Source organism: Cololabis saira, chromosome 23, assembly GCF_033807715.1.
Source record: "Cololabis saira isolate AMF1-May2022 chromosome 23, fColSai1.1, whole genome shotgun sequence".
NCBI classification, from domain to species: domain Eukaryota; kingdom Metazoa; phylum Chordata; class Actinopteri; order Beloniformes; family Belonidae; genus Cololabis; species Cololabis saira.
In genome coordinates, this window is record NC_084609.1 from 1,686,669 (window position 1) to 1,710,642 (window position 23,974).

The 23,974-nt window shown below is 39.5% G+C and overlaps 2 protein-coding genes across 2 annotated transcripts in view; one reads left to right on the top strand and one right to left on the bottom strand.

Moving 5' to 3' along the window:
* xpot (exportin, tRNA (nuclear export receptor for tRNAs)) overlaps positions 1-1,009 on the top strand; it is a 43,724-nt gene extending 42,715 nt beyond the window's left edge. The window contains exon 25 of the mRNA XM_061715105.1: positions 757-1,009. Coding sequence (XP_061571089.1) covers positions 757-783 — 27 coding nt within the window. The 3' untranslated portion in view covers positions 784-1,009. The remainder of the gene's footprint in view (positions 1-756) is intronic.
* A 2,635-nt stretch (positions 1,010-3,644) lies between these two features.
* Positions 3,645-22,311, bottom strand: rtcb (RNA 2',3'-cyclic phosphate and 5'-OH ligase). The gene is made up of 12 exons (XM_061715106.1): positions 22,067-22,311; positions 19,529-19,607; positions 17,897-17,964; positions 17,721-17,820; positions 16,516-16,672; positions 13,907-14,063; positions 13,674-13,833; positions 12,461-12,636; positions 10,865-11,053; positions 10,661-10,771; positions 6,561-6,680; positions 3,645-3,952 (listed from the first exon to the last, which is right to left on the bottom strand). The coding sequence occupies exons 1-12, from the start codon at positions 22,157-22,159 to the stop codon at positions 3,845-3,847; spliced, it is 1,518 nt and encodes a 505-aa protein (XP_061571090.1). The 5' UTR covers positions 22,160-22,311; the 3' UTR covers positions 3,645-3,844.
* Positions 22,312-23,974: the final 1,663 nt, after the last annotated feature.

The window sequence follows — 23,974 nt, forward strand, 5'->3', positions numbered from 1 at the left end:
ATCTTATATACAAACTATGAAACGTGTAAAAACAACAGTTAAATTAATCAGTTTGACATCTGATGTTTACAAAATTCTGATTGTAAACTGGATGAAACACTTGACCTGCCAGGTCCAGCGGCTAGCTCGCTAAAGAGGCGGCTAGCTCGCTAAAGAGGCGGCTAGCTCGCTAAAGAGGCGGCTAGCTCGCTAAGAGGCGGCTAGCTCGCTAAAGAGGCGGCTAGCTCGCTAAAGAGGCGGCTAGCTCGCTAAAGAGGCGGCTAACTCGTGGCTAGCTCGCTAAAGGGAGGGGCGGCTAGGCTCGCTAAAGAGGGGGCTAGCTCGCTAAAGAGGGGGCTAGCTCGCTAAAGAGGCGGCCAACTCTCCGTCTGTGACCATCACTATTTGTAGCTTTAAGCTAGCTTAGCAGCATCGTAATTGAGCAGCTTTTTCAACGATGCAGGATTTATATATAATTATATATAATTATATATATATAATTATATGTAGATATACATTTATATATACATATATTTGCAGACGGCTGACCTGCCGCTTTTTGTAAATAGGATGTTTTTTGTTGTAACTTATGTGGACTAAACCGTCTCTAGGACTGGGGGGGGGGGACTAAATCTTTACAGACGTGTTTAGCACATTATTGATGATTATAATGATTATAATGATTATAAGTAGCACTGCTAACATTGCTCTTTCAATAAATATTACTGCATCGTTCAAAAATGATTAATTCTGTCTCAAATATTCTCTTCTCTGCAGGCGTTTTTCCAGACGGCTAAACAGTAGCACCGCCGGGCCCTGGACAGGAAGTGGAACTCTCTCTGGACAGGAAGTGGAACTCTCTCTGGACAGGAAGTGGAACTCTCTCTGGACAGGAAGTGGAACCCCCCACTCATCAAACAGGAACTTTGACCTTTGACCTCTGCTGCTGCTTTTGCACCGAAAAGGAAAAACGTGTAAAGAAACGATTAAAGTTTAATTTGGGAGAAGCTGGAGGAAGCTAGCGGCTAGGAGGCTAAGTGGCTAGGAGGCTAGCGGCTAGGAGGCTAGCAGCTAAGAGGCTAGCGGCTAGCGGCCGAGCTCAGCACTCAGACGGTTCTGGACGGTCCGTGGACCCGGGTGTCGAGGACGAGGCGGTTCTGTCAGAACCGGAACCGTCTCCCGCCGCGACGCCGTCAGACCTGGAGACGCTGCGACGCCCCGCGGCATTCTGGGAGTTTGAGACTGAAGCTTCTGACCCGGAAACGTTTGAGTTTCAGGACAAATGTGTAAATATAAGAGAGATGTTAAAACTGTAAATAAAGTTCCTAGTTTAGTTTTTATAAAGTTCATCTGGAAACGTCACGGAGGCCGTCGGGGCCGGGAATCAAACCACCGACACCCGGAACCACCAGGAACCACTGGAAACCAGGAACTAGAACCAGAACCACCGGGAACCGGAACCACTGGAAACCAGGAACCAGAACCACCAGGACCAACCAGGAAGTGGTCAGGACACTGAAGGAAGTTGGACCTTCAAAATAAAAGCATCAGAAACCTGTTTTTTTGAGTTTAGGAGGAACTTTGACGTGTCGCAGCTTTAAGCTTTAGTTCATCTTTTATGGAGCGAATAGTTTCCCCGGATTTCTGGATTTGTTTCTTTTTTTTTATTGAAATACTTTTGTGTTTTGAGAGAATCGTGAGTTTCTGGACTTGAATCAAAAGTTAGTTTGAGTCTCAGAATCTGCAGAATTAAAACTCCCACAATTGTCGCATCTTTAAATGATAAACTTTTATTTTTGGCTCAATCTTTTTTCTATTTATTCACCTTTAAATCTGCTTAAAATGAATTAGCCTCAAATATTAAGTCGAAATTAAAAACGACTCAGTATTTTCTTTCCTTTTTTTATAGAATGAAATGTAAGTTTTTGTTCATTTCAGCAAATTCTTATTTCCTGTATTTTGAGCTGAATATTTGGTTTTTGACGTGTTTCTGTTTTCTTTATTAACCTTTTTTGCAGAAATGTTTGACTTTTGGACGTAAAGAGTAAAACTAAGTTTGTGGTTATTAATTAAAACGTCCTCTTAGTTTTAGTTTTTACTCTCGAGGTTTCTGAAATTGATATTTTTGACTGAAAGTATAAAAACTATCCCCAGAAAGTAAATATTGTGTAAAGTGCCGCCGGCCGGGAGGACGAGGGTTCGGTTCTGGCATCGCTGGGTTTCCGTGGCGACGAGGAATCGGTGAAAACATGAATTAGTTCGGACTCGGCTCCATGAATTGAATTTGAAAATGTTTAATCTGATTATTATACGACACTGTGAAGAAGCTGCAGCCAATCAGCGGCCGGCGCGACCTTTGACCTCCAGCTGGACAAACTCCCATCCCGACCTTATTTTCAGGATGTTTGATTTAATTTGAGTTGTATCTTTATTTCTCTTTCCCTCCCGTCTCCCCCCGAGCGGTTGCCGTGGAAACGCCTCAGCGTTGCCGTGGAAACGCCGCGGCGGAAGTGCCTGATGATGCTCTAAAGTCTTACAGGCCTCGTATGAATAAAGATGTTTAAAGAGTGAGACGTTTGGACCCTGACTCTGCACTTTCTTCACAAATTGTCACTTTAATCACTTTTTTTTTCTTTTAAAGTTACATTTTCTTGTTTGTATCGAGAGATAATACCAGGGCCTCCAAGAATGTTTCATAAATTCTTGGGGTGGAACCAAAACTAAAACCCGTCATTACAGGATTTTATTATACTGTTGCAGTAAACGGGCTCAGAAATACTTTTACTTTACTTTTTAACTTGTCTGCATATATAATGGTTAATACCATGTTGTTAAAACCTAAGGCATATATATATATATATATATATATAGTATATATATATATATATATATATATATATGCATTATATGCATTATAATATATTTTAATGTGTCATATTTATTTTATTAATACATGTGTATATATATATATATTTTTATTCTATACATATATATTAAGTTTATTACTACATATATATTTTTTGTATATATATGTATTTTTAATACATTACACATATATTTTAATATATCATATTTAGTTTATTCATACATATACATTTTTTTATTATTAGGCTCAGAAATACTTTTTTACTTTTTAACTTGTCTGCATATTAATGGTTAATACCATGTTGGTAAAAACCTAAGGCATATATATATATATATGCGCATTTTTAATATATCTCATATTTGACATGTGTCATAATTATATTAATACATATGTGCGTATATATATTTTTGTATATATATATATATTTCTTTTTTTATATATATATATATATATATATATATATATATATATATGCTTTTTAAACATATGTCATATATATTTGAATATATTTTATTAATACATATATTTTTTTGTATATATTTTATTATTATTAGGCTCAGAAACACTTACTGATTTACATTTTGCCCAAATGATTTGGGATGAAACGCAGAACTGACGATAGAATCTACGTGACCAGCAAGTGTTTTTTTGTTTTTTAATTGAGGCCAGTCGGGTGGCCGTGGCCGTTCTTCTCTCTCACTTTATTCCTGGTTCACATGCACAGAACCAGAACAGAACCAGAACCTCCAGGAACAACTCTGGTTCTGATCTGAGGAGCTGAAACAAACGTCCACCAGTGCAGTTCATCCCTTTTAATCACAAACAACTGAAACTTTCATCTTCATTAAATAATAAACTAATCCGTCCTCCGGTTTCCGGTCCTGGTCCGGTCAGTCCGGTCGCTCCGGGTCCAGCGTGACCCGTCCGGGTCCCGGTCCAGGTCCAGGTCTGGTCCTCTCCGGTCCACTCAGGTCCCGGTCCCGTACCGACCCGTCCGTCTCATCCCTTGATGACGGCGATGGGTCTCAGCTTTATGGCTTTCTTGCTGATTCCGGCAGCGTGACACGTGTTGACGACGTCCGTCACGTTCTTGTACGACTCCGGGGCCTGAAAGAAGTTCAGCGTTAGTTCAGAGTTAGTTTAGCGTTAGTTTACCGTTAATCCGGCGTTGTGTTAGTCCGGGTTCTAGTTAGAGCCACGGGGCATCTATTGTTATCCTGCATGTTTTTTATAGTTTTTATTCATTTTCCGGACAGATTTCGGTTCACTACTCCTCCTACAGATTTCAGAGGACCCAGGTGAATCATTTATCAAAACGTGTGTCTCGATCAGGAATAGTGTGCTATCACTTTTGGTGTTGAAATTCCCATTTTTCCCAAACTTATTCCCAAACAAACGGTCAAAAAAAAACCATTCAAAGCGAATGGGAGGAGGTTAAAAAAAAAAAAAAAAAAAAAAAAAATCACCTTTTTTCTGAGTCACCTAACTTTCTCATACCTGCACTTAGAAATGTGATTCAAACTAAAACGGAGTAAAAATTCTCTTCTCTCCAAGGTTTTTTCCTAAGATGTAAACTTTTCAAGATATGAGCACTCAAGCGAGGACTGGAAATCACTTTTTTGTCAAATCTAGAGTGCGGGTGTCGGTTGCTAGAGTGGGAGAAACAGTGAAAAAAAACAGATTTTTTATTTGTAACTCGAGCTCACGGCCAAACCGTAAAAAGGAGACAAATAATTTTTGGTCAGAATGTAGACATAGGTGTTGGGATTCATAAAATGTGACTTTGACAGGCGGGGTATGCACAAAATTTAAACGGGGGTGGATAGAGCAGCGCCAATACCTGTCTCTGTCTCCATTGACTGTAATGTAATCAAACGTTTTCTTCAAAAGAATCTCACTCTGTCTTCGCACTGAGCTTACTCACTCATTTTAAGGAATATCTGAATAAAGTTAAGATTGTCAGAATCTGACGGCTTCTGTGTCTCTCACGATGTTTTTGTTTTTCTGCTACGAGCTACGGTTTTCTCACAAATCGGAGTGATTTGAGACCTTGTCAGTGTGATTTTAAACTCACCTCCTCCATCACCAGTAATGTTTAATATTTTAATATTTTAATATTCTCACCTCCTCCATCACCAGTAATGTTTAATAATGTTTAATATTTTAATATTCTCACCTCCTCCATCACCAGTAATGTTTAATATTTTAATATTTTAATATTCTCACCTCCTCCATCACCAGTAATGTTTAATATTTTAATATTTTAATATTCTCACCTCCTCCATCACCAGTAATGTTTAATATTTTTATATTTTAATATTCTCACCTCCTCCATCACCAGTAATGATTAATATTTTTATATTTTAATATTCTCACCTCCTCCATCACCAGTAATGATTAATAATATTTTAATATTCTCACCTCCTCCATCACCAGTAATGTTTAATAATGTTTAATATTTTAATATTCTCACCTCCTCCATCACCAGTAATGTTTAATATTTTAATATTCTCACCTCCTCCATCACCAGTAATGTTTAATAATGTTTAATATTTTAATATTCTCACCTCCTCCATCACCAGTAATGTTTAATATTTTAATATTTTAATATTCTCACCTCCTCCATCACCAGTAATGTTTAATAATGTTTAATATTTTAATATTCTCACCTCCTCCATCACCAGTAATGTTTAATAATGTTTAATATTTTAATATTCTCACCTCCTCCATCACCAGTAATGTTTAATAATGTTTAATATTTTAATATTCTCACCTCCTCCATCACCAGTAATGATTAATATTTTAATATTCTCACCTCCTCCATCACCAGTAATGTTTAATATTTTAATATTCTCACCTCCTCCATCACCAGTAATGTTTAATAATATTTAATATTTTAATATTCTCACCTCCTCCATCACCAGTAATGTTTAATATTTTTATATTTTAATATTCTCACCTCCTCCATCACCAGTAATGTTTAATAATGTTTAATATTTTAATATTCTCACCTCCTCCATCACCAGTAATGTTTAATATTTTAATATTTTAATATTCTCACCTCCTCCATCACCAGTAATGTTTAATATTTTAATATTCTCACCTCCTCCATCACCAGTAATGTTTAATATTTTAATATTCTCACCTCCTCCATCACCAGTAATGTTTAATATTTTAATATTTTAATATTCTCACCTCCTCCATCACCAGTAATGTTTAATATTTTAATATTCTCACCTCCTCCATCACCAGTAATGTTTAATAATATTTAATATTTTAATATTCTCACCTCCTCCATCACCAGTAATGTTTAATATTTTTATATTTTAATATTCTCACCTCCTCCATCACCAGTAATGTTTAATAATGTTTAATATTTTAATATTCTCACCTCCTCCATCACCAGTAATGTTTAATAATGTTTAATATTTTAATATTCTCACCTCCTCCATCACCAGTAATGTTTAATATTTTAATATTCTCACCTCCTCCATCACCAGTAATGTTTAATAATGTTTAATATTTTAATATTCTCACCTCCTCCATCACCAGTAATGTTTAATATTTTAATATTCTCACCTCCTCCATCACCAGTAATGATTAATATTTTAATATTCTCACCTCCTCCATCACCAGTAATGATTAATATTTTAATATTCTCACCTCCTCCATCACCAGTAATGATTAATAATGTTTAATATTTTAATATTCTCACCTCCTCCATCACCAGTTTTGGAGACGCCACCCTGATAGCGATTCCTTGATCTGCCAGTTTGTCCAAAACGTCCTGGAAGTCCAAGTTCCTGCGGGACTTCGCCCTGGAGAGAGCCCGGCCCTGGAGAGAGAGAGACCATCAGAGACAGGACCGGTTCTACTGGACCGGTTCTACTGGACCTCCTACTGGTTCTACTGGACCCGGCTCTGGACAGAGCCCGGCCCTGGAGACGGAGAGGAGAGTCATGTGACCAGAGAGTCATGTGACCACCAGAGACCGGTTCTACTGGACCTCAGATAAGGGACTAGGGTCCATACTGGAGTCCCGCAGAGTTTAGTGCTAGGACCAGTCTGGTTCAGTTTCTACATGCAGCCTTTTGGAAGTTTAATCCAGAATCAGCATCAATGTTCATCTCTATGCTGATGATACTCAGCTGTATTTGTGTATGAAGATGAACCAGAACCGTTAGCTAAACTTCAGCATGTCTGAGGGACATCAAGGATGGAGGTTCACTAACTTTTTACTCCTAAATCCTGATAAAATAGAGGTTATCATCATCTCAGGAAGGGACTAGATCAAGGGTGTCCAACCCGCGGCTCTAGCGACTTTATCTGATGGTGCAGTGAAAGACAGACACGTAGGAAGTGGAGGCAAAATATGCCACGACTGGAATCAAACCCGCGTCGCTGTTCAGGGGAAGGTTTACATAAGTCCCTGCTCAACCCGTTGAACCATACGGGCGCTAGCGCTCGTGATTGTGATGGAAATAGCTATAAAATCCACTTTCAAATAAAAAAAATCCACGGCCAAACGAAAATATGAAGATAAACACAGGACGTTTTTAACACAGTGGGAGAGTTTAATATATATAAAATAACTTCCGCGCCAAGTGATGTGTTGCATTTATAAAATGGTTAGCAATAATGTAAATATGAAAGAGGAATACACAATCTATTTTATGTAATTTTTAATTAATCATAAATACATATTATCCAGTAAAAATATCCCACTGTGTAAAACAATAGTCCATCTCTCCAGATGTAGCTCCACATGTCGGAGACAGGAACTCCTCCATCCATCCATCCATCGTTAGCTCCTCCCCGCTAACGTTAGCTCCTCCCCACTAACGTTAGCTCCTCCCCGCTAACGTTAACTCCTCCCCGCTAACGTTAACTCCTCCCCGCTAACGTTAGCTCCTCCATCCATCCATCGTTAGCTCCTCCCCGCTAACGTTAGCTCCTCCCCGCTAACGTTAGCTCCTCCATCCATCCATCGTTAGCTCCTCCCCGCTAACGTTAGCTCCTCCCCGCTAACGTTAGCTCCTCCCCGCTAACGTTAGCTCCTCCCCGGAGATCAACGTTTACCCTCAACATGACTCATTAATTGTTAACGAAAATAAACTTTAACACCAGCTACTTTTAGCTACCTGCTGTAACCGTCATAAATCTGTACCAGTTGGTTGTTGTCATGGAAACATTGTTGCTTCCCTGACGTGGAATGATCTGCTGTGATGAGACTTTAGAATAGAAGCCGTGGTATAAACTCATTATACCACAGTTAACAACCAATCAGATCATTATACCACAGTTAACAACCAATCAGATCATTATACCACAGTTAACAACCAATCAGATCATTATACCACAGTTAACAACCAATCAGATCATTATACCACAGTTAACAACCAATCAGATCATTATACCACAGTTAACAACCAATCAGAGTGCAGGATTCCACCTTTCCGTTCTCTAATGGTATTTGTATGTCTCAGAGAGAGCAGGGAGTGAAGGATCATGGGTAGTTGATGTGGCTCTTTGCAGTAACACAGGAACCAATTCTTAGTCTCTGACTGGTTGGCCACCCCTAGTTTAGATGGTTTTGCCTCCAGTCCAACTGTTTTGAACGTTGGAGGTTTTAGATCAGGATTTATGGTTTTAGCAGCAGACTTCTTCTTCCGGCTCTCAGTGAAGGCGGACGTTTTTCTGCTCCTCTCCCTTATCCATCTGCCCTGCTACTGCTTTTGTCCTGTCTGGTCTTCAGAGTCTCTCATTTTCACTCCTCCAAAACTCTACAATCATGGAATTGATTAACTGGTCTCTCAGCACAATTGACCAAATTTTTGCGACGAGAAGTCAGGGGGTAAGGGAGCCCTCCTGCCCCGATGGGATGTTTTTTGCTGGATACATGATGGACTCATCAGTGTTTCCTCTACATTCATTCAGCAGTGGCGGCCCGCCACTGCTAAATCATAGCCGCCACGCCTGAACATTTTATTTTATTAAAAAAAAAAAAAAAAAAAAAAAATATATATATATATTTTATTTTTTTTTATTTTTTTTTTTTTTTTTTTTGCAAATGCACCATCGCCGCATCTCTCCACCTTCACAGCACAGCCTGTGTGATGATGAGCGCAACGGCGGGGGGAGGGAGTGGGCTGTTTGGAGTGTTTGGGGGATCCTATTGGCGTTAATTACCCGTGAGGGGGATCATCTTGCAGCATGTGTGCTGCTAAGCATCAATGGGCCACCTCTGGGAGAATTTCCCTACAACAGAGCCTTAGAGCTCTTCTTTAAAAAGCCAAGGAAAATTAAGTGCTCTGAGCCTGGGTGCAAACTTTTGCCGCGTTCCATTTACCTCGGAAATCGGAACTGGGAACTAGGAATGGCAGCCATCTTGGAAACTCGGTAACTCGGGGGTGGTGAAGCTTCTCCCACTATCCCAGTAGGAAATCCCACTTCGAGGGGCGTTCCAGTTGAAAATTCCGACTGGGAACTGGGAAATTCCGACTTCCGAGGACAAATGGAACGCGGCATTGGTCATTGAGTCTACACAGCCTCATCTAGCTGATGTTTACATGTTATTTATTTAATGTTATTGTTTTTATTTATTTTTTACATTTTCAACTGGTTAGAGTTGAAGTTGAAGTAACATTTATTTTTTGTTCAGGGATTGTTCTTCAAAAGTTCAGGGATAAAAGCGAATAAATAGGTTTTGAAAGTTACATTTGCTGTCAAGTGGTTATTTGTGTACGCCGTACATTTACGCCGCCGCCACCCCCCCGGGAAGCATGCCCCCACTGCTGAAAAAATTCCTAGAGGAAACACTGCTCATGGAAGCATTGGAGGATCCTGTGCCTGGCGATCCTGTCTGTCGAGGACGTTGAAGATGCTTCATAATTGGATTTATGATAGCAGGATTTCTCTTGATAGGAGGAGGGGGATTCCTGGTCTATCGACAAACGCGTAAGTCGTCGACAGCTGTTCTGGCTCTTTCAGAGCTGCCTTCAGTTTCTTTTCAATACAATTGTTGATTCTATAATCTGGCCTTGACAGAGCAGCTTGGCAGGTTAGTCCAGTCACAATCTCCCTGGTGGAATGTAAACAAGGTGACTCTGCCCCCACTAACCCTCCCCTCTCTCAGGAACATCTGTGGACCTGGATCAGAACTGACTGAGCCGTCTGATAACATCAAGGACACTGGCTGAGAGCAGCTCTGAGCGAAGTTCACGGACTCATCGCTACACGTAAACTCTTCACTGAGGTCCACCTCCTCCCAATGCATTTTCAAAAAAAACCTAAAGGAATTTTTACTTTCCACAGGAACCTAATTTACTTTCTCTACTCGACCTTCAATTTTATCGACCTTTAAATTATATATTCTTTCTCATTGTACTGCTTTTGTCACATTTTTTGTTCTTTCTTTGTGTTTTTTACTATTAGTTGTTTCAAGTACTTGAATTCCTGTTGCTACTGATCTTTGTCTTTTGTTGTTGTTTAGCTCATGCATGCTGTCTGCTTGTCCTTTCTTTTGTTTTTTGACAGGGGTGGAACCTTGTATAAGTTTGCTATAGAACTTCGTTCCCTCCTTGCGCAGTGCTTCATGCATCTTTTTGTGCTAAATTAATAAACTCTAAACTCTAAAACGTACACTTACTGATAAACACACACACCTCCCTCAATTCTCAACGCCTTCCTCGCCCCCCCCCCCCTCTTATCAGCCCCCCCCAATGGCAGTCTCTGGGTTTCGAGCGCCACGAAGCCGCGGCGATCACTTGGATGCACCGTGCCGAGATCCCCCCCAATCGTGTCCAGAACTCTTACCGCTCCGTGGCAGGTGGTTCCAAACGTCTCCGTCATCCCCTGGTCCGTCCCCGTGAGGACGTAGCTGCAGGTTCCCATCGTCCCCCCGATCAGCACCGGCTGACCCGTGAGCTGGAACGAGAGAACAGGTCAGAACCAGGACCAGAACCAGGACCCCCAGTGGTCCGGAGGGGTACGGGTCTGGGTTCTGACCCGGGTCCGTACCTGGTAGTCTACGGGGATGAGCGGGTGGTGGGGGGGAAAGGCCCGGGTAGAACCTTTCCTGTGAACCAGCAGCTGCCGCTGCTTCCCGTCCACGATGTGTTCCTCCACCTTAGCGATGTTGTGGGAAACGTCGTAGATCACGTGCATGTCCAGGTCGTCCGGGGTGGTACCGAACACCTTGGAGAAGGCCTGGAACCAGAACCAGAACCAACATAAGAACAGACGCACGCGTTCAGGTAAAACCAGACCAAACCGGTTCTCGTGGCAGGAGGAGCCTCCGGTACCGCGATTACAGCCCAAACAGGAAGTGCAAAGATGTGCCTCACAGAAGGCAGGAAGTACCAGCAGAGGTAGTGACATAAGTACCAGTAGAGTGACCAACTTAAGTACCAATGTAAGTACCGAAGTAGATACCGACATAAGTACTGACTGAGGTACCGACTAGGGATGGGCATGATTAATCGACGATCGATTACTGATAGTTAAGAATTTTGTGGATCATGTGAATTTCTTATCGATCAAGAGGTCACCGGGGACTCCAGAAAGAGAATCATGAAGAGACAGCGAAGTTTAGCGTGGGATCCGTTCCTTTAGGAATAGTTTTAAGTTATATTCTGGCAAAACCTGTCAGTCCTAAGTATTATTAGTGCCACGGGACACTCCTCTTCCATAGCAATGGAGATGAGTGAAGCCCCGAGGCATCTATTGTTATCCTGCGTGTTTTTTTTATTATTTTTCATTTTCCGGCCACATATCAGTTTGCTACTCCTACAGATTTCAGAGGACCCAGGCGAATCATTTATCAAAACGTGCGTCTCGATCGGGAATAGTGTGCTATGACTTTTGATGTTGAAATTCCCATTTTCCCCCAAAGTTATTCCCCAAAAAACGGCCAAAAAAACCCATTCAAAGTGGATAGGAGGAGGTCAAAAACACAAAACTTCACCTTTATTCTGAGTCAATAGCTCTCTCATACCTACACATAGAAATGTGTAACTTTTCAAGATATGAGCACTCAAGCGAGGACTAGAAATCACTTTTTCATCAAATCTAGAGTGCGGATGTCGGTTGGTAGAGTGGGAGAAACAGTAAAAAATAACCCAAATCTTTATTTGTAACTCGAGCTCACGGCCAAACCGTAAAAAGGAGACAAATCATTTTAGGTCAGAATGTAGACATAGGTGTTGGGATTCATAAAATGTGACTTTGGCAGGCGGGGTATGCACAACATTTAAACAGGGGGGGCTAGAGCGGCACCAATACCTGTCTCAGTCCCCATTGAGTGTAATGTAATCAAACGTTTTCTTCAAAAGAATCTCACTCTGCCTTCACCCTGAGCTTACTCACTCATTTTAAGGAATATCTGAATAAAATTAAGATTGTCAGAATCTGCCGGGTTCTGTGTCTCTCACAATGTTTTCGGTTTCTGCTTAATTAAAATATATGAAGACATAGATAGTCCCTACTTTCTGCTATAACTTTTGAACGGTATGACATACAGAGTTGTGGGTGGTGTCATCGGACCCGGGTTTGACTCATTCACCTTAATTGGTGCAAATTAACCCCGCCCCTTCTTCTGATTGGCGTAGTTCCTACCTGTCTGGTGAGGAAGGTCATGGACGAGCGGTTGACCCAGGCGTAGTTCCCGGCGGCCGCCATGCCCTTCAGGTAGTCCTGCCCCTCCTGGGACGTGATGCGAGCGCAAGCTAGCTGCCGGTCGTTGACCGTGATCTTGTCCCGCTTCATGGCCTTCTCCATGGCAACCAGCGCGTCTGCAGCGAGGACACAGGTTAGCGTCACCGAGCTGCCGCTGCTAATCCCATAGACATATATAAAGGCTAGATGACTCGTCCGCGCTGCTGCCAATGGAGAGCGACGTCGTCACACGGCGGCCATCTTGCCACAGGAGAACTCGCTCACTCATAACATTGTGTTTAATGGTGCATGTACTGCTTAAACAACCTTAACTTGCTCAATTCTCAACAGATTTTCTAACAGTTTGGTTTGTTATGAACGTCAGAGATGTAGTTATGACACTGCATACTTGCGAATAATTATAAACATTGAAAAACGTACTTTTATATGAAAATAACAAGAAACAGATAGCTATGACATGGTATTTATATTAAATCAATATTTCTATAGTATTCTTAATAATTTTTATATTTACATTATAACATATATACATATATATTATTACCATATAACACATATATATATATATATATATATATATATATATATATATATATATTTATTATTACATTATAACATGTTTATATATTATTACATTATGATGTATTTATATCATGACATTATAACATCTGTGTGTATATATATATATATATATATATATATATATATATATATATACACATACATACATGTTATATGGTAATAATATATATATATGTATATATGTTATAATGTAAATATTAATGTTATTAAGAATACTATAGAAATATTGATTTAATATAAATACCATGTCATAGCTATCTGTTTCTTGTTATTTTCATATAAAAGTACGTTTTTCAATGTTTATAATTATTCACAAGTATGCAGTGTCATAACTACATCTCTGACGTTCATAACAAACCAAACTGTTAGAAAATCTGTTGAGAATTGAGCAAGTTAAGGTTGTTTAAGCAGTACATGCACCATTAAACACAATGTTATGAGTGAGCGAGTCTCCTGTGGCAAGATGGCCGCCGTGTGACGACGTCGCAGCAGCGCGGACGAGTCATCTAGCCTTTATATATGTCTATGGCTAATCCCCTCGGACCCGCGCTAGCGTCTGCTAGCATCTCACCTGTAGCCACCTGGTGGCCCAGCCCGCGGCTGCCGCTGTGGATCATCACGCACACCTGGCCCTTGTGGTCGATCCCCATCTTCTTGGCGGCGTAGTCGTTGTAGATCTCGTCCACCACCTGGATCTCGCAGTAGTGGTTCCCGGCTCCCAGGGTTCCTAGCTGCAACGCAGGACACGCGTCAGCTGGGACACGCCCCCCTCACCTGCCCGGAGGGGCGGAGCCTCCGTCTTACCTGGGGCAGGCCTCTTTTCTTGGCCTTGGACGACACCTTGTTGGGGTCGGCCTGCAGCATCCGTCCATATTCCTCACAATGCTCCTTGTCCTCGGCCCAGGCGTAGCCTTCTCTCAGGGACCAGTCCACGCCCATCTCCAGGGCCTCCTCCAGGTCCCTGGGGTGGACAGGGGGGACAGGTGAGACACAGGTACAGGTGAGACTAGGGCTGAACGATTAATTGCATTTGCGATAATATCGCAATGTGATAAAACAAGATTTTCTAACCGCAAAGGCTGCGATTTGACCAGTCACGTGATCTGGTCACGTAATGTGCGAGTGAGCAGAGCCGGCAGGGAAAACAAGTCAACAGTGCCGTGCAGAGCCGCCTGGGAGATTTGCGAGGCCCTGTGCGAAAAGGCGGGGGGGGGGGGCCAAAATTTTTGGGTTTTTCGGGTCAGATTGAGTGTCTATATGCGCAATTTTAACTCTCCAATTAGCAAAATACTGGATACCTTCCCCTGCCTCATCATCATCTCTTGCCTCGACGCGGGGCCCCACGGCTGCTTGAGACCCGGTCGGATCGGTGATTTTTGTAACAAATTTATCAAACAAGCCTTTCAGAGAGGCATTAAACTCTTCCATTTTCTTTAGTTTTTTTCTTTTTTCATCCCCTGATGGAAATTTCCTGAATCTGTCTCGTTCTCTCGACATTGTGTGACAGTTTGTTCCAACTCCACCGTCTGGATCAGAGCAGCTTGTGTCTGCGCTTGGTCTGATCAGTTGTATTGAACAACAGACACATATATTTATGATATGCACGGACTAGTACACATTTAGGTCTGTAATGGAACCTGTCTGTTGATATTTATAAGGGAAAAAACGAAAAACAAAAACGAAAAAAAGAAAAAAAAAATTTGAAAAAAAAAAAAAAAAAAACGGCCCATAGCGCGAGGCCCCTTGGGGCGCGAGGCCCCGTGCGGTCGCACGGTTCGCACACCCCTTGCGGCGGCCCTGGTGCCGTGTAACTCTTTACTCGTGTAAATCTACCATGGCCTCAGTGTTAGGGCTCGGCCAGGCGGGGATTTATAAATATATGGGCTTTATACATTTATTAAATATATGAGCGTGGAGTCGGCGTGGCGAGGAGCACGAGTCGGGCGCGCCGGCGGAGTGTGAAGTCGTTCTGTAAAGGCTGATTTATGGTTTCACGTTAAATCGACGCATACGCGCCGCGTACCCTACGCTCAAGGCCATAAATCAGCCTTGAGTCGCTGTGAGCCTGAACCTGCAGCCCGTCAGCTCATCAGGAGGAGGTTAAAGGTTAAAGAGCGGGGCTGCCAGTTGTTCATTGCTGGTTCGTTTTGTTAACTCTGAGCTTTGTTGGTTTGTTTGTTAGTTTGCTGGTGGTTTTTTTCTCTCTGTGATTTTTGAGTAATTTGTGAAGAAGTTCTGAGTTTCCTGTGAAGAAGGTTTTTTGTTCCCTGTGGGAGTTTTTCTGTGTTTTTTTCTTAAACTACGCCTCATTTTGGCTAAACTTTAACCCGGTTTGCTGTCGTGTGATTGGGTTCAGAGAACGACCCATAACACTCGTGTGTACAGACGTGTGTAGACGTGTTAAATACAGACGTGTGTAGACGTGTTAAATACAGACGTGTTAAATACAGACGTGTGTAGACGTGTTAAAGAGCTAAAGCCACAGATTGGTTTTCTTTATTGTTGTAATCTGTGCTTTGAATAAATCTGGCATTGTTTATTATAAAACAGACTGATTTATTGCTTGTGTAGTTGAAAAATACATGAGAACAGGACCTTGAAAAAATAATTTCATTTCATTTCATTTCATTTTTATTTATTCCATATCATGGGAATAGTTCACATATGTTCCATTCCATGATGGAAAAGGGGCAAGAAGAAGAAAGCCTTATATACCAAGCCCCTTTCTCAAAAAAAATAAAACAATTCATATAAAGATGGTCTGTCCGTCTGTTCAACAATCAATACTTATATAATACCAAAAAAAAAGGAATAATGAAAAAACAAAAAAATAAGAAAACATACACACTAACTCACCAACAATATAAAAACAGAAACAACAAAATATATTTTACCCGTTAAATTTATATTGTCTAATTGTATGGTCTTTGTACAATTTTTTGAACTGGTGAATATTTCTAAAATCTTTCAAATCAGCTGCCAAGGAGTTCCATAATTTTACACCAGAAACTGAAATACACATTTGTTTTAAAGTGGTGCGTGCAAACGGATGTTTAAAATCAAATTTCCTCCTATGGTTGTTATCTTCCGAACTAAAAACAAAAAAACGTTGTGTATTTTCAGTTACGTTGTATAATCACATATTAAATCGCAATATTGAGAAAAAAAGAAAAAATCGCAATTAGATTATTTTCAGAAATGGTTCAGCCCTACTCTGGAGCCCTGAGGTGGGACAGATGGAACAGGTGATACAGGGTCGGGGTTTCCTCACCTGGCCCCCATGGGGATCACCCCCTTGGACCCCACCAGGACAGACAGGTAAGGACAGGTACAGGTGAGTCTCACCTGGCCCCCATGGGGATCACCCCCTTGGACCCCACCAGGACAGACAGGTAAGGACAGGTGAGTCTCACCTGGCCCCCATGGGGATCACCCCCTTGGACCCGACCCCCACCGGGATGTGGTCGAACAGCGACTGGGCCAGCTGCTCCTTCACCGGCTGGACGTCCCGCTCGTCCAGGTTGGTCCTCAGGAGACGGACGCCGCAGTTGATGTCGAAGCCCACGCCGCCTGAGAGACACAGGTGAGGGATCAGGTGAGAGTTAGCCCCGCCCACCTGGAACACAGGTGAGAGTTAGCCCCGCCCACCTGGAACACAGGTGAGAGTTAGCCCCGCCCACCTGGAACACAGGTGAGAGTTAGCCCCGCCCACCTGGAACACAGGTGAGAGTTAGCCCCGCCCACCTGGAACACAGGTGAGAGTTAGCCCCGCCCATCTGGAGCACAGGTGAGAGTTAGCCCCGCCCATCAAGGATGAGTTAGCCCCGCCCATCTGGAGTTAGCCCCGCCCATCAGGAGTTAGCCCCGCCCGTCTGGAACACAGGTGAGAGTTAGCCCCGCCCATCAAGGATGAGTTAGCCCCGCCCATCTGGAGTTAGCCCCGCCCATCAGGAGTTAGCCCCGCCCGTCTGGAACACAGGTGAGAGTTAGCCCCGCCCATCAGGGACGATTTCATGAATTTCATGAATTAGTAGATTATAGTATTCTGCAAATTATGTTTAAAGCTCATGAAACAAAGTACTAAAATAAATCTGTTTAAAAAGAGATGGTTTCAAATAAAATAGGGAAAAATGGTATATTATACTTGCTTAAGATATGTTTAGATATTTATGTGGATATTTATGTAGTATATGTTATATGTTGAGAGGGATAGTTATAATTATGTAATATATGTTATATATTTATTATGCATGTAGCATATATATATTTATAGGGATATTTATGTAGTTTATATAGTGTATATTTATATAATATTTGTATTTTCTCGATGTTGATATAATATTTATGTGATATTTATATTTTCTATATACTTATATGGATAATTATGTAGTTATAGGCATGTTTACTTTGTTGTTTTTTTAATTTACGTTCTTTGTAAATTGATTTCTTGGGAAAAAGGGGCAAATTAAATAAGATTCTTCTTCTTTCTGCCTTTCAGTCACAATCTAGGAACGTTTGTGTTTATATTACATTGTTTGTCGTTTTATTTTATCAATGAATGAAATAAATAAATAAATAAATAAATAAATAAATAAATAAATAAAGTTTAGTTTCTTACCCGGAGACACGACGGCGTTGGGGTCGTTCATGTCGAAGGCGGCCATGTTCCCGATGGCGAACCCGTACCCGGAGTGGACGTCGGGCAGACCGATGGACCTCTGGGACAGAACACAGCGTTAGCGTTAGCCCGCGGCGTGGACCCGCCGGGGCTGCTGGGTAACGGCTAAGACTCACGTGCACGATGCCGGGCAGCGCCGCCACGTTGCCGATCTGCTTCATCGCCGGCAGGAAACCTCCCACACCTGAGGAGAGAGGAGACAGGTGAGAGGGGGAGGAGCCTCAGGTGAGAGGGGGAGGAGCCAGAGCGGAGAGGGGGCGGGGCCAGACTCCCAGGTGAGTTTATTTGTTTATTTAAAAAGGATCCCCATTAGCCTTCACCATGGGAAGACTATTCTTCCTGGGGTAAACACACAGACATACAAAGATTACAATAATATAATAACAACTCAAAAAGGGTGAAAAACATTCACTACAATTCCTGAAAATAATGAATTGAAACAAAAAATAAAAGATTAAGTAACCAAGCAAAACTATCCAAATCTTAAGTAACAATATTTGTTACTATCACCAGATTTGTATCCACTTTGAGCAAAAATAGTTCGCAACGACTCTATAATTTATAATATACCCATACCTCTATTTATAGTAGTATAAATATACTACATATCATAATATACTCATCCATTATAATATATGAGTGAGGGGGCGGGGCCAGACCCCCAGGTGAAGAGTAGTAGTAGTAATTAATCTTTATTTCGGCCAATTATAGGCAGGAAAATCAATAAGCAAGATAATAAACATTTACAGGTTTTTCTTTGGTCAACATGGGGATTATTTTGACTGAAAAGGTCTGGACTTGAAGCAGAAAGTTTATCTTGCCTTTTAACATAATAGAATATGCAAAAAGAACAAATGAAGTATCATGAGGCTACACATAATAATACCAACAACAACTGTAGTAACTGTATAATAATAATAACTGTAATAATAATAAAAATAATAATATTAATAATAATAATAATAATAACTGTAATAATAATAAAAAAATAATAATAACTGTAATAATAACAATAACTGTAGTAATAATAATAATAATAATAATAATAATAATAACTGTAGTAATAATAATAATAATAATAATAATAATAATAATAACTGTAGTAATAATAATAATAATAATAATAATAATAATAACTGTAGTAATAATAATAATAATAATAATAATAATAACTGTAGTAATAATAATAATAATAACTGTAGTAATAATAATAATAATAACTGTAGTAATAATAATAATAATAATAATAATAATAATAATAATAATAATAATAACTGTAGTAATAATAATAACTACTGTAGTAACTGTAATAATAATACAAATTATAATAACTAATAATAATAATAATAATAGCTTAAATAACACACACACATGTATGACAGGCACCCACACACACACACACACACACACACACACACACACACACACACACACACACACACACACACACACACACACACACACACACACACACACACACACACACACACACACACACACACACACACACACACACACACACACACACACACACACACACACACAGACACTTCTCTGTTTGCTAATTCTGCTTCTATATATATATATATGTTTCCATTACCTTTGCTTTGAATAATAGCATATGCTTTTATTGAGTTTGCTAATTTAAGGTCGTTGTCTAATGAGTTCCACAGTTTTGCTCCTAAAGCGGATAAACATCTGCCCTTTATGTTCTTCCTGTTGTGTTAAACGTTGCTGAGCGGACTCACCTCCTCCTCGACAGGCGTTCCTCAGCTCCTCAAACATCAGCTTCTCCAGGGGATCGTTGACGTAGAAGATTCCCTCCACCTGCAGAGACACAGGTGACATCATCATCACAAGCAGTTCCATCAGCATTCTGGGAGCTGATTGGTCCTTACAGCATCATTAGCTGCAATACTTGCTGTTGAATCTCAATATAATACTAGTACCGTATTGACCCGAATATAAGACGACCTCCTCAAATTTGAAAAAATACTTTTTTTAACACTAAATTAAATTTTTATACAGAAAATAATTACAGTACATCTGAAACAAATGATTATAACAATATATTTGAGAGAAAAAGCATGTTATTTTGCCTCATTGAAATCATTATCTTGAAGTTTGGATCATAACTTATTCGACCCACTTTTCTCCAGATTGTCGCTACGTTTCTCCACTTTCTGTTATCTCTTCTCTTTTCTTTCTTACCGCTATTTTTATTTTTCTTCTTCGTGACAGGGGTTGGCTTTTCCTGGGGAGTTAAATTCAGCATTCACTTTAAAGATATCTGGCGCCATCTAGCGTTGTAAATGGGTATAACGTCTAGACCCCGAATGTAAGACAACCCCCACTTTTTCAGTCTGATTTCAATGTAAAAAACACCGTCTTATATTCAGGCCAATACCGTATTCATATTTTGCATAACTACAGTCATATAATTCATGCAACAACTCAAAAAACTGTTTTAATAATACTAACCCAAATCAATATCGGAATCGAATCGGATCAAATCTTGATAATCAATTCTGAATCTTAAGAATCGGAATCAAATCGATTCTTGACACTTGAATCCATCCCCAGCCCTACCGTCCACGCATGCGTTGATTTTGGACCAAACCCGCGTTAACAGCGTGACTGGTGTAATTTTAAGCAACTTTATTGATGAGTTGGTAATGTTAAATAAAAAAATCTGTAATGTTGACATTGAAAGGGTTTTTGAGACTAAATTCCTTGGGTTTGTCATCGACCAAAAGTTAACATGGAAACAACACATTGAATACATTAAAGGGAAAATCTCAAAATCACTCGCAATCCTGTATAAATCCAGAAATGTACTGAATTCCAAGGCCTTGCATTTGATCTACTACTCAATGATTGTTCCCTGTTTATCTTACTGTGTGGGATTGTGGGGATCCACCTTTAAAACCACCTTAAATTCAATAATACAACTTCAAAAACGAGCCATACGTATCATCAATAAGGCTGATTACTACGCTCACACAGATCCACTTTTTCTAAATTCTCATGTTATTAAATTTTATGATTTGTTTTATTATAAAATCATGCAAATTATGTTTAAAGCAAAATCAAAAATGCTCCCTGACTCAATACAGACGTTTTTTTCAATCCAGGAAACTCCCTATAATCTTAGAGGTGTCTGCAATTTTACTGAACAAAAAGCTAAAAAAGGTATGAAAAGGAGACGTGTCTCCATCACTGGGGTTAAATTCTGGAATGATGAACATACATTTAAAAACATGTTTTGGTTTTTAAGAAAATGGTTTGTAAAGCTATTTTTGAAGCTTATAAGTGCAATTGACTATCTGTAAATGTTTCTTTGCTTTTCTGTTTCTTTGCTTTTCTGTTTCTTTGCTTTTCTGTTGTTTTTGCTTTTCTGTCGTTTCTTTGCTTTTCCGTTTCTTTGCTTTTCTGTTGTTTCTTTGCTTTTCTGTTGTTTTTGCTTTTCTGTCGTTTCTTTGCTTTTCTGTCGTTTCTTTGCTTTTCTGTTGTTTCTTTGCTTTTCTATTCTCTTTTTGGTTTTCTGGAGGTTGGTAGCCACAAAAAGAAAGTTGGTAATATAGGATAGGCTTTTATAAGCATTTTGCTTCAGCCTATGCCTTTTCAGTCATTGTTCAACACATTTTTGGTTTTGTATGAAATATTAATGCTGTGCACAATGATTTTTGGTGTTGTGTTGTTTTTGTGTTGTCATGATTGAATAAACTTAATTCATTCATTCATACATTGCTCATTTTTTATAATGCTCGTTTTTAATTATTTAGCTATTTATTGGTTTGTTTGTTTTTTTCTTTTAAGGATATACTTTTTTTTTTAAATACCTTTTCATCGTGTGTATTTTTTTTAAATGTTGTTGAGTGTGTATGTTTGCAGCTGCACAAGTACATTTCTCCTCTGGGGGATTAATAAAGTTTATTCTATTCCATAAACTGTAATGCAATATGCTGCAACAACGCACCTCCCAATAATCTGTCATATCTACCTTATTCTGCTGCACCTGTCACTTTTAAAACAATGTTATATTTGTGATTAAGAGCTGTCATTATCATGTCTACGTCAGTACTGCTGCACCTCTCACTTTTTAATTGTAAATATGTCAATAAGTGCCACATTTGTTATTTACTGTTTGCTACTTTTAAATCTGGGTACAGTGAGCGAAATAACCGGAGTCAAATTCCTTGTTGGGCAATGTTGAAACTTAAAATAAAGCTGATTCTGATTCTTATAAACTCGTGCTAGCCGGTTAGCCGGTTAGCTCAGCTCACCTGCATGTTGGGAACAAAACCCTTTTTAATCCTCCAGCAGTTGCTGGACAGTTTGTCCAGAAACTGCAGCTCGTCGTTGTAGTTTCGGCTCATGTTTCCTATCCAGTTCGGGCCTCCGGCTGCAGAACTTTAGAAGGTTTTATGGGTTTATGGTTTTATTTATTCTCGCAGCTGCGCCACGCTGCAGAAACTACGGAAGCCGCCGACGAGCCGCCAAAAACGCGAAGGTCGCGATGACGCAGGAGATTTAAGACGTTTATCTGCAGACTCGAGTCTAAAAACACACCAAACCCGTAACTTTTAACACCAATTTAGTAACTTATTGATACTAATGAATAAATAATAACGCTTGTCGGTGTTTTTGTCGCGTCACGCTTCTCGCTTGCCGTATTTGTAGTCAAATAGTTGGTATTTTATAAAGTTCAAGAACCAGTAAACCGGTAAAGAGGGAACTTCCTTTCAAAATAAAAGCACGGCTTGTGTTTGTTTCCTCCCTTTGTTAGGAATAGCAGAATTTATGAATCCTGTTTTAACCTCAAGATCTGGACATCACACGTTTTGTTGTCTATGTCATAATATTTAAGTTAAATAGTAAATCTTATGATTGCAATTGGTAAATTTCATATAAGCAAAATTCTCAAAATCACTCCCAAATGTCAATGCTTTCCTTGGAGATTTTAATTTATATATAAACTCCCTTTAACCAAAAGAGCATTGTCATATTATAGACCTTTTTCCTGTCTTGCTTGATTAAGCTAAATTAATGTTATAGATATTTTTATTTTACTCATTTGTACATCATTTTATATTGTATACTTCATTGCACAAGTTTTTGTGTATTGCATACGTTTTTTGTGTATAAATGTTTGGCTGAATGTCTGTATGTTCTAAATATCTATGGAGGTAGATTTGTTTCTTAATTATTCAATCAAAAAAAAGATTTCTTCAATCAAAAAATATATTTTTAATTAAAAAAAATTCACTTCAATCAAAAAAAATGATTTCAATCAAAGAAAAAGAGTGTTTGAATGCAAAAAAATGTTTGAGACTCAAAAAAATGCATTTAAACACTGTTTTTCTTTGGTTGGAAATGTTTTCTTTGATAGAAGTGAAGTTTTTTTTGTTTGAAGCAACTTTTTTGATTGAAGTAGTGTTGTTTTGTGTCTGGGCCATATTATGGGTAGGACATTTGTGTCTTTATCATTTAATCAAAAAAGAAGTTGCTTCAAAAAGAAAAAAATACTTGTGCTGCTTTAGTTTTGAAGATATAACGAGTTAATTATGATTCAAATGCATTTTTTTGAGTCTCAAATATTTTTTTGCATTCAAAAACTTTTTTTCTTTGATCGAAATACATTTTTTTGATTGAAGTGATTTTTTTTTAATTGAAAATATATTTTTTGATTGAAGCAATCTTTTTTTTTGATTGAATAATTAAGAAACAAATCAACCTCCATAGTATTGCTGTTTTGTCTTATCCTCTCTTTTGTATGTTTGTTTATGAATAAAATTAATGAACACATTTAAAATAAAAAGACCTATTCCGTCGTAAATAATAATCATCTTCATAAATAGACGTTTTAACGGAACGTGTTTTATTTTGAAAGCCCAGAGAGGAAGCTGCGCATGCGCGCAGGTAGCCGTTTACACAGCGACGCCGTGAAGATCCAGGACTTGAGAGTCTCATCATGTGAGTGTTTCTGCTCTAATAACTAACTAAATAACCCACTAACCAACTAACTAACTTAATAACCAACTAACCAACCAACCAGCCCGGGTTAGGGGACGTTAACTAGCCGTCGTCATGGTGACGCAGCACTTTAAACCGACGCCGGGAAACGAAAACGAAAATCATTGGGATCATCAGTTATTATCAGAGTTGTTTTTAAGCTCCTGTGAGGTTTATAA